Raw genomic sequence first — 13,985 nt, forward strand, 5'->3', positions numbered from 1 at the left:
TGGATCAAGAAATTGTGGTATATATACACAATGGAGTATTACTCAGCCACAAGGAATAATGACATGGAGTTTGAAGGTAAATGGATGCAATTTGAGAACATCATGTTAGATGAAATTAGCTAGGCTCAGAAACACAAAGGCCACATGATTTCTCTCATATGTGGAAAATAGATCCAAAGATAAACATATACACAAAAACAAGCATGATCATATACAAACTCAGAAGTAGAACATGTTTGTAATAGTGGAACTATTCTATGGAACTCTGGGAAAAAGGGAAAGGAAAGGAGAATGATAGAACATCAGTATTCATCTATCGCATAACATAAGATGTGAAGATAGAGGATACAAGGATATATGTTGAAAGCTGTTGAAAAATGGTGGGTGGGAGGTAAAGGGGTAAGGGAGAGTAATGGAAGGGGTTCAATAGACCAAAGTAAAGTATACCCACAGTGGGCATTCCTTGAGACACCACTTTGAACATCAACTCAAATATTAATAATGAAAGACAGGACTGTAAAATAGGTGCAGTGTGTGGGGGGAGGTACCGGTGGGAGGGGGAGGGTGAAGGAAGGAGATTAAGGTGACAGTTGTGGTAGATGGACTTCATATACCTTTATGAAACAGAACTAAGAAACCTCTTGCAATTGCTTTCAGTGAGGTGTGGAGGGGGTTGATGGGGAGAGACGATGGGGGCAATGTAAATAATGTACAATATGAGTTTAATCAGAATTGTCACTATGAACCCCCCCTAAATAATGAACACATCTTAATAAAAAATTTATATAAAAAAGGTTCTTGGTTCAAAGCTCAGTGCTACAAAAAACAAAACAAAACAAATAAAACCAACAGAAAAAAGTGTTCCACCTCCAAAAAAAGTATTTGGGTATGAAAAGAGCATTTAACTGTCATAGAGATGCATTCCAGTAACAGCCTAACTGCAGCAAACAAAACAATTCATGGGTTAGTAGGATAAAAATCATAGCACTTTTAAACTGGTCCCAGTTGAAACTTTCATTTCAAAAGGTGAGATAGAATGACTTGCTGAAGGTCACTCTATCTTATAACTAGCGTGTCAGAACAGGAGCCAACACAAGAGGCTCGAGGGATATTTGAGATAGTACTGCTGATCCTATCTGGTCCTGGGTAATGAACAAGCACACATTCTAGCACATACTATGTAATGACTAAAAATATAAACTACAGCTGTCACAATTAACAGATTAGCATTAAATGATACAAAAACAAACAGAGAATGCCTGTTTATTAGCAGGGCTTATTAGGGGTGTCACTGAGACACTTCAAGTGCTAAAAATTGCTCTTCTTTCCTGCTGTTAATTTGATCACAACATTACACACTTCCATCTGATCACAAAAGGCTGAACTTCAATCATTTCAAGTTAGTTGATTTTAGCTTGCAGTTTATGCACAGTTATCCAGAACACTTATTTCAATAAAAATTTTACTCACTAGCTATTATGGATGGGGTTACGTTAGATATTTGAAGAATGAAAAATGAGTAAGATAAGCTATTTGGATCAGCAAATGCTTTTGAGTTTCTTCTATGTGGCAGGCACTGTTCTAGGTGCTAGAAAACCATAACAGTGCCTTAAACCCAAAAATATTCATTCTTGATAAAAAGAAAGTCCAGAGGCTTGAGCTCAACTATGACCTCAGTGAACCAAATGGTTTCGGTCCTTCTATTCCCTTCTTTCTTTAGCATTTTTTCTTTAGGCTTTTTTCCTTATGCTTACAAAACACCTATTTTACTTCTAGGAATCAAGTTCTCACAAAACCATGTCTTTAAGCCAAAGGAATGGAAGTGTTGGAGAGACAGCTATTATTGGACTTTTTTTTTTTTTTAACACTTAAACACAGTTGCAGTTTCTGTGATGCTGAAACTATTGTAAGGAAGATTGGGAAAGGGATTATCTGGCTGAAGGGAGGAAAGTTTTGGAAAGGCTCTTTGGCAGCAACCAGTAGAAAATGCCATAAAAAGTAAACAAAACACAGCATCATAAAGCTAGTATTGTAGCAGAGGATATTCACAGCATAAAAATATGACTTGTTTGGACAAGTCATCAGGATTATCTGGTTAATTAGTTTAGATTCTAGAGTAACATATAAAGGGTGATGGAAGGTGAGAGTGATTTTAAAAAAGGGTCAAGAATAGCTTCCAGAAGCTCATAGTCTGGTAAACAAGGAGGAAATATGTAAAAGAAATAGTTAAAAATAAATACAGATATACACGTTTATTATATATAATAAACATATATAATCCAAAAAAGCTTATTGTATATATATAATAATAATATACATTTTATTTGTACACGTTTATTAGATATAAACATATTTACATTCATACACACAGAGTTAGCACAGTTTCTCCGCTAAGAAAAACAAAGCATCTTTGAGTGCTTCTCTGGTATCTCCTACAAGTCTTACATAATATAGGAAGAAGCATAGGAATGTGGTCCATCTACCATCCTTAAAGAAACATTGGTGCAATACTGGACTATGTGGACATGAATATAGTTAACAAGCAATTCTCAGTTTCTGTAGGACTTTCTGTAGTGGGACAATCATAAATAGTGAGAATGCTGAAAGGTCCTACAAAGTCACATGACTTCAAATGGTGAGGCCTGAGGGAGTATTAGCAGTAGACAGACTTGTCTGGCAAGAAGCTGTCAGGTAGGGTAGCTGAATTCAAGCTTAGATTTTGGTGTGACTAAGGGGTAAGAGAAGGTAAGTTTCAGATAGTGAGGTCTTTGTATGGGGAAAGGACTGCTTGTCCTCATGACCCATGCTGGGACAGAACAACTGAGGGTTCTGTGTATTCTGAGGTCAAGTGTAGTTACTTTCCAGCTTTAATATAGCTGGATATATAAATATTGTTATATTTAATAATCTTAATTATTGAAGACAGTTTAATTGATTTCCATGCAAGAATGGCTGAAATTATCCATTCCCTCCATATTTTTATAAAATAAAAACATTCCCTCCATATTTTTCCGTGAATCCACGATACCACTTGTGATATCTCTTTTTCTGATAATTTTGTACTTTCTATAACTGTCTCAAAAGCAGACAAGCAAGTTTACTTCACCTATGGGTTTCAAAATACTTATATATTCTAACTTCACATGTCAATTTATGACTATATCAACAGTAATATGGTAATTAAAAACATCTACATCTCTATAGGAAGAAGTTTTTGGTTTCATAAAGAAAATAGTGTGCTGATGATGCCGTTGAGGCAACGATAATGATTTTGTTAGGATAAAATCCTGAAATAAATTCAAGAGAAATGTAGCCACCTTTACCCATTCACACGGGGTACCTGTTTGCCTTCTGCAGCTGTTTGCAGACTTACAATTACTTAGTAGTAACTTTAAATAATAGGCAATTTCCCACTTTTTATACCCATTGTAGTATACTTGTGCTGTTCAACACCAACATGGTAGCCATTTGGCATTTAAGTCTAAATTTAATTAAGTGAAATGAAACAACAATTTACTGCTCACAGCACAGTAGGTACAAAACCACACATGGCCATCATGCTGGACAGTACAGATCTAGAACAATTTTTTTTTTTTTTGCAGTGCTGAGGATAACACAGGCTGTGGGGCATGCAGCTGTACCACTGAGTCACATGCCCAGCCTCAGATCTAATATGATTCTGTCATCACAGAGTATATTATTAGTGCTGGACACTATTGGGTTTATATAGTTGAATCTTGACAATTTAGAAATCCAAATAGAGATTCCTGGGGGATGATTTCCTCCTCCTCTCTCTTCCCTTCCTCTCCTCCAACTGAGATCCTCCTGCCTCCACCTCCAGAGTGCTGGGATTATAGGCATATCTCGCCATACCAGGTATCTGAAATAAATTTTGTGCAGTCCTTACACAGTATTGCCTCATAGACCAAGCAAGAAAAGCCTGTCCCTAGTCCTGCATTTTGGAGAACAACAATTTCACTCTACCTGCCTGGGGATAAAAAACATCTTCAGGGCCAGTACCCACAGTCTTCCTACTCTGGACTATGTCCATGGGAACTAGGAGCCTAGAATCTTTTGATGAAAATTTCCAAGGCTACTTCCAAGCTCTAGGCAGGCCTTTTCCCAGAATCCTATGAGCAATGGAGGCTCAAACAACTGGTATGTGCCCTCCTAGGCCCAAGAGGCAGCCTGGCCATAATGTCTTCACATTTGCAGAAGCCCCATCAGTTCTTGAGGAGAGCTGGCACTGGAAACCAAGGGGGTTGGGAGTGTAAAGGGCCAAGGGCTCAAATCTGACTCTCCTACCTACCATGTTTCAGGTAGAACTCCAAGTATTAGAGAATTCTGCATACAAACCAGGTCATTATGAAGGCACACTTGTCAAGGTAGAATAAAATGTATTTTGTCAGCTTGTATATTCCTTGTAAAACTTAAACATAGGGTAGGTGAGCCCTGGTCTTACAAATGTTAGGGTGTGGCTGGCGGCCTTAGATAAAACAGCAATACGTTCAGCTGAATTTTCTTGGCCTGCTTGTTCACTACTGTTACTAATCGGCTAACATCTGGCATCTTTTGACCCAGAGAGAAATCTCTTTCTGAAGGCTGCCATGCCAGCAAGGACCCTTGCATCCTTGTCAGGACCTCAGTTGTGACTGTTGAAGGATAGAAACAGCTTCAGAGTTAAGTTCATTGGAAAGGAACCTGTTTACTGGCTCTGAGACTTAATGACACTTGATCATAGTGAGGTGGGAAGGCGATTTCTTTCAAGATCCTTGGTTTAAAATACTTCCAACCCTTGGGTTGTGGGACAGAAATTCAGCCCTGGGCTAGGGCCTGGCTCCTCCAGTGCAAGGGGTGGCTTTGTCTGCAAGGCGACAGCAAGGGGAGACAGGACAGCAAGGGTGGCAGGGCAGCCACAGCGGCTGGAGTTTGGACTGGAACTTTCTGCTACCCCCACCACAGTATCATCTTCGCGCGGGTCCCGCACAACTCCGGGTCTCCGGGGGCGCACGGGGTGGCGGCCCGGGTCGCGGCTCGCGGATCCCCGCGCGCGCCTCCTCCGCCTCCAGGGCGAGGGAGCGCAGGGGCGGTGTCGGGGGAGGGGCAGGGCGGAGGCGGCGGGGAGGAGCCGCCGCGGGCCGGGCCGAGCCGGGCCGGGGGAGGTGGCGGCGGCTGGGAGGAGGAAGAGGAGAAGGAGGTGGCACTCCCACCGGGCTGTGCCGCGGCCCTGGGACCCGGCGGCCGTGACCCTTCGGCTCCTCCGAGCGCGGCCGCAACGGACAAAGGAGCATATCGGCGCCGAGGAGAGCCAGTTTCTCCGGCCGCCATGAGGCTCCCGGCGCCGCCGGGCCCGCGCCGCGTCCCCGCTCGCCCGCGCGCCGGAGTCGCCCGCTAGGCCAGTGCGCCGCCGCCGCTCGGCCCGCAGGCCCGGCCCGCAGCATGGAGCCGCCCGGGCGCCCACGGGGCCGTGCGCTGCTGCTGCTGCCGCTCGCGCTGCTCGCAGTGCTGGGAGAAGGAGGAGGCGGCGGCGGGGCCGCGGCGCTGCCCCCGGGCTGTAAGCACGACGGGCGGCCCCGAGGCGCCGGGAAGGCGGCGGGCGCCGCCGAGGGTAAGGTGGTGTGCAGCAGCCTGGAGCTCGCGCAGGTCCTGCCCCCGGACACGCTGCCCAATCGCACGGTCACCTTGTGAGTAGCCCGCGTGCGCCCGCTCCTCTCCCTCCCTCCTCGTCCTCTCCTATTTCTCCCCGCACAACTTTGGAGCGGGGTGCTGCGGGCATCCGCGCGCCTTTGTGTGAATGGAGCCGCAGGCAGGGGGTGGTGCGGGAGCTCAGCCCATGGTGGGTGCGCGACGTTCAGGGCCTGGCGAGTGGAGCTGCCTCCGAATGGTCTCTCCCCGCTCCGCTAGTTTGCAAAGTAAAGTTTTCGGGTTCCCCCGAGCGCCCCGTGCAGTCCCGGGCGCTGCGCTCTTGTGGCTGCGCCGAGCCACGTGAGGATGCAAGTCCACACGCTCCAAGCTCATTCATCCAGGACTTCCAGAAAACTGCCTGCCAAGAGTTAGTTCGTCCTGCCTCTGTGCAAATGAAGTTGCACCTAGGGGGTAGAGTTTGCAGAACACAAGGACTTGGAACGCCCCTGTGCGAGCCCCAAACCCTTGCTTTGCCATCTTCGTTTAATTACAGTTAGAGCACCTTTTAAGATAGAATTGTTACGAAGGGGTAGAAACAAGAGAGATTAAAAGTTGTGCCTCCGCCTTCCAGTTCCGATTTCTTGGCTGTGTAAAGAACCCACATTGAAAAGCCAAGAAACTTCGGAATTGCAAACTGCGTTTACTGAGTGAGCCTTCCATCTCGAGAAGCGTTTTGATTTTCGGATTGAATTTCCACCTGGAAGCAGAGATTTTGGTAACTCAATGTGCTAGGACTCACGGTCCGGTTGTGCAAACGTAGTTCTGCCAATTCTAGCTCAACAGTTGACCCCAGTGACTTTAGATTTTGTTTTTCTGAACGATGAATTGGTTTGGAAAAGTTGAAGTCTTAAGTGTTTCTAATGGATATTTTGTCAGACTGAAATATGAATCCCTGGGCTCCGTGTTTCTGTATGTTGTTTTGGTTGGTTTCCTAAAAAAGAATCAAGGCTGCCACTGTAAAAAAGGACAACAGGATAATTTATGAAACAACTCAAAATACGGTTTTTTAATATAACCCAAATGCAGCAGGAGGATATATGAGTAAGAGATGTAAATGTCATTACCGGCACCCTTGTTTACTCCTCATTTCCATTTATTTGAATTGGGAAACCTTTCACCCTGGAAAGCTGTGCATATGTGTGTGTTTCTGTTTATGAAAGCATGAAGGATGGGTAAAGTAGTTTTTGTTTTGTGTGACTTCTTTACCAGTACGTTTGTATTTGTGTCTTTCTTGGTCAGATGCTTTGAAGTGGAAACTTTGGGTATGGGACCTTAATTACAATCTGAGTCTAGTGGAGAAAACCCCAGCGTTGGAGTAGTCTCTTGTAATGCTGCAAAAATTAGTCACCATGCAGTGACGTTGTAAACATTTAGGTTTGGGGTCAGTGAATGGTAAGTTGGTTTGTGTTTAAGTCCAGTTTTTCTGAAATGTCAACAATTCTAGCTGGATTTGATGAACTACTTGTACTTTGTTGATTTGCTTTGAGGGGCAGAATAGGTGATTTTGGAGAAAGTAACTTTTTGGCATATTATCAATTAAAATTACTGTAAATTTTTCGTGAACTGATTAAAATGCAAGTGTCCATTTAAATCCAGTTTTTTTTTTATTTTGTATCTGAAAGTTCTTTAGATAGAAATAAAATTTACTTAAGTGAATGGTAAGGGGGGAAGGGGGGGAAAATGACCCAAACAATTGTTGCACATGTGAATAAACGAATAAAAATAAAAAAAAAAAAGAAGTAATTTAAGGGTCACCGATGTCAGTGTTTTGGATAAAGCAGGTTCGAGGTATTTCAGGCCTGGTATAAGGTCTTATGGGCTAGTTCTCATTTTACTAGCCAAGGAATTGGAGTCATTATGGATAAAGTGACAGAGTTCCCATAGTGATTTGGGGTGTGGGTCCTTGTCCCAGATTCTTGCTGTGCAGTTCAGATACCTTCTCACCTTTCCCACCTCCGTCATCATTCCTAACTCAGTTGTTTGTATTGATAGGTTCCTTGGTAGAGGACACAAGTTTTGGATTGGACTGTGTCTTAGTTTCCTAGGGCTGCTGCTGGTTACTGTGAACTTGGTATCTTGAAACATCACATTTATTCTCTGAACTCTGAAATCAGGATGTCAGCAGGGCTGTGTTCCCTCCAAAAACTTTATGCATCCTTCAGCTTCTAATGTTCCTCTTTGGCAGTTTAACTCCACTCTCTGCCTCCATCCTTACCTAGCTTTCGTCCCTGTTTGTCTTTGTGTCTCACGTTCCCTTTTATCTCTCCTGAGGACAACAGTCATTGAATTTAGGCTCCCCTTTTTTAGGGATCATCATCTCAAGATCCTTTACTTAATTACACCTGCAAACACCCTATTTCCAAATAAAGTTACAAAGGTGCAGTTAGGACGTGGACATAAATCTTTTTGGGAGACTTACACAGAGTAGAAATAGCACGGTCTAAGGCTGGGAATGTAGAGCCAGTTGTAAAGTGCTTGCCTAGTATGCACACACCCTGAGTTTTATCCCCAGCACTGCAAAAACAAACCAAAACTCATAATCTTTCTTTTTGCAGGAATTTGGGGAGGAGAATTTGTGAATACTGTCTCAGGATAGTGGTAAATGCTCTATTACTGGGGTGTAAATGTAGCAGAAAGAACCCAGGAGCAACCAAGGACTTTTTGGAGCATAGTTGGTGCAATTGGTGAGCCAAGGATTCTGAGCCAATTCTGGAAAAATGAGAGAGAACTGTGAAGAAAATACCCAATGGACAAGGAGAGGAAAAGAGGGAGTTGGGGGGGGGGCACCCCAGCATGCCAGGCTTGCAGAGGCCAACATTAAGTGGAGATGCAGTTGGAATTGTTAGAATGTCAAGGGCAAATGTCCAGTGCCCACATGGTCAGAGGAGAGGCTGTTTAGGTCAATTTAAGGATGGGCAGGCTTCCCGTTGAGTTTTTATTTCTTAGTTGTGGCCAAGGATTTTCTGTGAGTTGTGATGTGAAGGTGGGGTTTGGGAGGTTGTTGAATATAGATTTGTATTTGGTTTGATGCACTGGATTTTGCTGTAGCCTAAAGCTCAGACCATTCAACTGTATTATTAAGCAACAGTCTTTCCATAGCTGTTTACCAAAAGAAATCTGGTAGAAATCCTTTGCTTGATCACCAGGCTCTCATGTGCACTTGTATTGAAGGATTAAATTGCACTTATTATTTCACGGAATGAAAATTTGTCTGTATTTAATGCTTTTCAAGAAATACAAAATACTATATTCTTATGTTTTATGTGAAACGTTGCTCAATATTTTAAGCTTTAAAAATTCTGAGACTTTCACTAATAGAAAGTTTTGCAGCTTTAGCTCTGCTTTTCTATGTGTCTTCCTCATAATGCTTCCTGGTGATTCTAGACAAAGAAAAAAAATTTAAAAATTTGTCAAGGAACTTAGGAATAAGGTCCAGGTTTTTCTCAGAATGTTTAACAAAATAGTGCATGAATTTTGGTTTTCACTTAAGAAAAAGTTACGTTTGTTTGCTGTCAAAGAACTGATAATTATTTGGACATATCCGTTGTGGCCCAGTACCAGGTACAAGGAAAGGAATGTTTGTATTCAGAAGCATAAACCTTGGTGGAGAGAAAGGATTTGCACAATAGGAAGTCGACATTGAGGGTGCAATTAAAGAATGTCTGTAATTATGTAGTAAATCCTGCAGTGTAAACTGTTTCTGCCTTTTAGGAGACCAGAAAAGGGGAGAGGATGGTGTGATTGTGGATTCATTGAGAGGATTTTAATTTTCCCTGAGAAGTGAGAACTTGAGTCACCTGAAGGGAAGGGAAAGATTGGATTGGAGACAGAAAGCATGCTGGATAAGGGAAGGGGCTGGTGACTGGCCCCGCCCAAGTGGAGAGACTGTTGGGACACTGATGGAGAGGCAATGTCAGGACATTAACCAGCACATGATAGCTCAGATTCCCCTGTTTGGGGTGATTAGGGGAGAGAGGCAGGTAGGAAGGAAGAGGGATGGTGGGTGGGGGGGTAGGCATAAAACTCACTGGAGCACTGAAGAGCCTATAAAGGAGGAGACCTAGCAGGAGCAGCTGCTGAGGCAGGGGGAGCAAAGGGAGAACTTGGTCATAGAAGTCAAAAGAAATTAGTGTTTCAAGACAAAAGTGGCTTCCCAAGTGGAGAGATGCCAAGAGATCACAGACAGAAGTCCACGAATGAGCTACATGTAGTGGGGTCATACAAGTAACTCCACTTGCTCTGGAGGCAGAGATCAGGAGGATCACAATTCCAGGCCAGCCCAGACAAAAAGTTAATGAAACCTCCATCTCAACCAATCAAGTTGGTTTGGTGGCATGTGTGAACCAGCCCTAGGCAAAAATGTAAGACCCGGTCTGAAAAACAAGTAAACGAAAAGGACTGAGGGGACTGAGGGTACCGCTTAAGTGGTGGAGCTCCTGCTTAGCAAGCTTGAGGCCCTGAGTTCAAACTCCAGTACTGTCAACCACCACCCCCCCCAAAAAAAAAAAAAAAACAAACAAAAAACCAGGGAATAGACTACTGGCTTTGACAGCATGGAGGTTTGGTGCCTTCCTAGAACAGTGTCCATACAATGCAGGTAAAAGAAGCCATGTCAGGCAATTTGAAGGGAGAAAGGAGTTGTGTAGGGTGAAAACAGCATGTGGGTGAGGAAGGAACTTGGTGTGAAAGGAGCCAGGAGGCTGCAAGTGTTGAGGGAAGGTTTGGTTTTCCTGAGGAATGTGAGAGCTTGTGAATAGGGTTGGGGATGGTTCACAAGGGAGGGAGAGAGAGAGAGATACAGAGAGAGAGAGAGAGAGAGAGAGAGAGAGAGAGAGAGAGAGAGAGAGGATGGAAGGAGAGGGGATGGAGCTGGAGCACAGGTGCACAGGTGGAGAGCTTTGACTTTTGATGGCAGCAGTAAAGTTTCCTCTTCACAGAGTTACTAGGAAAGATGGTGGATTATAGGTATAAAGGCAGCTGGATGGCAGCAAGGGTGCAAGTGGCATGGAGAGGCAGTGTCTGCCTATTGCGTTTGTGTTCTCAGTCACACAGGAAGGGGAAGGAAGAAGTGCAGAGGAGGTATAGGAAAAGTGGAGTGGGCCTTGGAAGAAGTGAACATGCTGGGGATTGCAGAGAAGCCAAGAGGGTGAGGTTGTGTCCATTTTTTGCCCTGCCATGTGGTTCCCATTCAAAGGGAGATGGCCAGCACATTTGTTTTCTCCAGCTGCAGATAGCTTAGAGATACTAAGCCAGATGTAGCAGGTTGCTTCTTTACTAGGTGAGTGCAGCCAGGGAGAGAAGAGCAAAGTGATTTTAATGAGTAGACTAGCAACTTGCTCTGGCCTGAATTCTAGGAGGGGAGCCTTGCATCAGGAGTCAAGAGTAAGGTTGTTATCTTGGAATTAAAGGTCTTACATACCTCTGTCACCTCATTTCTCAATACTTGGCTGAGGTATTTTCTGTTTCCATGGTTGTTTGTGAGGCTCTTTCTATTAAGTTGTTGGCACTGCGCTGAGTGCTAGGGGTTCAGGATCAAATAAGCAGACATGATGCTTTCCTTCATGTGTCAGTCTCAGCATGGATTCTCTGCCTAGCCAAAGCTGCTCTTTGGTCCCTGAGCAGAGTGTGTACTTGGCCTTTTGTATTCCTTAGCTAGAATTGTCAGCCTTGTCTTGGAATCTGTGCTCTTGTAAATTCTGGATCCTTCACAATCCAGCTCAGTAGTTAAGAATTCATCACTCACTGACCTCCTGTTTTGGTCCCTCTGTTCTCTGAACTTAAGTAACGCTTCATCTCTGAGTTCTTGTAGTACCTTCCTCCTCACCCCCCCAAATGCTAGGGATTGAACCCAAGGCCTCATTCATCCTAAGCATGCATTCTACCACTGAGCTTTGTCCCCATACTTCTTGTGTCGCTTTCCTTGATACTGGATGTTGCTCTCCTAATGCATGTACCCTTGAAGAGGACTTTGAGACCTGTCTTAGCACATCACCTATCACAAAGATACACGAGGAGATTATGGGAAAATCAGGTTGAGTGGGAGATGGAAGAGGGATGTGATTTCAGATTTTTACCCTATTATAGCAAGTGAGAACCTTTGTTTATTTAATTTGGTTATGGCTTTTCATAGCTGTGGGATTCCCATCCAGGAATGGATGCATTATTAGATCTATCTGCAGTTATATTTGACCTACCTGATTTTATAAAGTGGTCTAAATTCCTATCAGTAATGCTGCTCAGAAATATTGCTGAATTTGAGGCAAACTTAGGCATTTGGTTAGAATGAAACTCTTTAAGGTTTTCTGTGATGACAAGGTTTTTGCATGACCCAGCGTCTGGATCCTGTTGCTTCTTGCCTGTTTGGAGTCCTCCTGCACTGGAAGTATAGGACAGAAGGTGGTGGGTTTGGCAATATGCCAAGTCCAACATAAAGACACACAGGAACATTTGGAGGGGTTTGCTCAATGCTGGTCCAGCTTCTGTTCCCAGGAGCCTATAAAGATGTTTTTTAAATAAAACCAGAAAAAAAGATAGAAGTAAAAACTCCTGGAAGTAACTTAGAAAATGACACAGGATGATTTCTTATAAGAATATTCAGTGACTTTATTATTTAGCTGCTTCTTGGAAAGCAGTTTTCTGTATTGGTTTGACCCTGTGGGGGAAGCTTAAGTCTAAAGAACATAACTAATTCATTATGGTAACATTTTCAGACAAAAGTTAGGATACAGAGTTCTTTAAGTCTTAGTAGATTGATAATTTCAGTTTTTGCAGTATTAAGCAGAAAATGAAGCTTTTTTGTTTGTTTTGGAAAATGAGTATTTTTCCTTTGTACAGATCACGTATTTTAATTTTTCTTTTCTCCTCTTCCACTCTTTTTTCTGTTTATTTTGTATCTTTCTATTCTTAACAAGATGTATACATATAAGTGTATATTTTCTACTTATTTTCACAAACTAAACATGCCCACATAATGAACACTTAGATCAGGAAGCAGCCTACTACCAATCTCTTGGAAGCACTCACATCGCTTGGCGTTGACATCTATGTGAATGTGTGATTGTGTCTTATACACAAGTGATACCAAGATGAGTATGGCTGGAATTTCAGACATAATGAGTTTTCATGCTCAGATGTTGCTTCAGTTATGAAACTCATTTCTATACATTCCAGAATTGTTATCTCACTATATTTTTTAAGTAGCACTGATTATTCACAGACAGAGGTGCACACAAGATGTATCTCATGAGTGGTATAGACAAAAGGTACTGTTAGACATTGTGGGAGAGAAAGTGGGTCATTTTAGAAATGCTTTAGCTGGAGGTGGAGTTAGAGCTGGGATGCTTGCTGGGGATAGAGGGCTAGGACAGAAAACTGGGCTTGAGTTAAGAAAAGAAAAAAAGAGGGTGGTCGTGGTGGTAAGCATGTCTTGCACATGGCATTTTCTGGGGACAGGAGTAATGAGTACATGTACAGTCACCGTTTAAATGTGATAGGCAAATCGGGGCCAGATTCTTGGATGTCAACGAAGAATTCATAGTGAACTAACACTCTATACCATCTCTGTGTTAGGCACAGCACTCAGCACTTTTATATTCATTTTGAGTTTCCATTCAAGACAGTTGGGGCTGTGGGGCAGAGGTCAGTGACGTGGAAGACGAGCAGTCTGAGGGAGGATGCAGAGACAAAAAGACAGGAAAAGCAGTGTAAGTACTGTTACTGATCAAGTATAACATGACACAATGGATCCTAAAACTTGTATATTCAGCTTCTTGAAGACCTAGCCCTAGAGGATGAGACTTTGCATTTTCTTGGTTTTTCTGCCTATGATCTAATGTGTTAAGAGTTTACAAAAATGTGAGTATTATGGGGAAGATGCTTAATAATGACTTACTATATATGTATGGTATATATATATGTATATAGAGTAGGTCATTATATGTTTATATATAGTAGGCCTTTATATATAATATATGTAATTGTATATAACATAATTACATTACATATATAAAAATATATTTATATAGAGAGCGAATGCTCCATACGAGGACTCCTCATTCTGCTCCTCTGCCCACTTGACTTTAGTTAATTTGGGGAAAACCACTTAATAAGTTATTTTGTATTATCTGTACATGACCAGTTGTCTGGGAATCATGTCACTGACTGAAGACTGAGACTGTATTCTTTTTTTTGAGGTTTTTTTTTTTTTTTTTCTACTTTTGGTAGGTTTCATTGTGCTGTTTTTATACATTATATACCTACTAATATAATACTCACCCCTCGTCACCCTCTCCATTCCCTCT

General features: G+C 42.7%; 1 protein-coding gene across 1 annotated transcript in view; it reads left to right on the forward strand.

Annotated features, from left to right (window-relative positions):
* The first annotated feature begins 5,424 nt into the window (after window positions 1–5,424).
* Window positions 5,425–13,985, forward strand: part of Adgra3 (adhesion G protein-coupled receptor A3) — a 120,466-nt gene continuing 111,905 nt past the window's right edge. Inside the window, exon 1 of the mRNA XM_020184406.2 lies at window positions 5,425–5,684. Coding sequence (XP_020039995.1) covers window positions 5,440–5,684 — 245 coding nt within the window. The 5' untranslated portion in view covers window positions 5,425–5,439. The remainder of the gene's footprint in view (window positions 5,685–13,985) is intronic.

The sequence above is a fragment of the Castor canadensis genome, chromosome 9 (assembly GCF_047511655.1).
Source record: "Castor canadensis chromosome 9, mCasCan1.hap1v2, whole genome shotgun sequence".
Taxonomy (NCBI): Eukaryota; Metazoa; Chordata; class Mammalia; order Rodentia; family Castoridae; genus Castor; species Castor canadensis.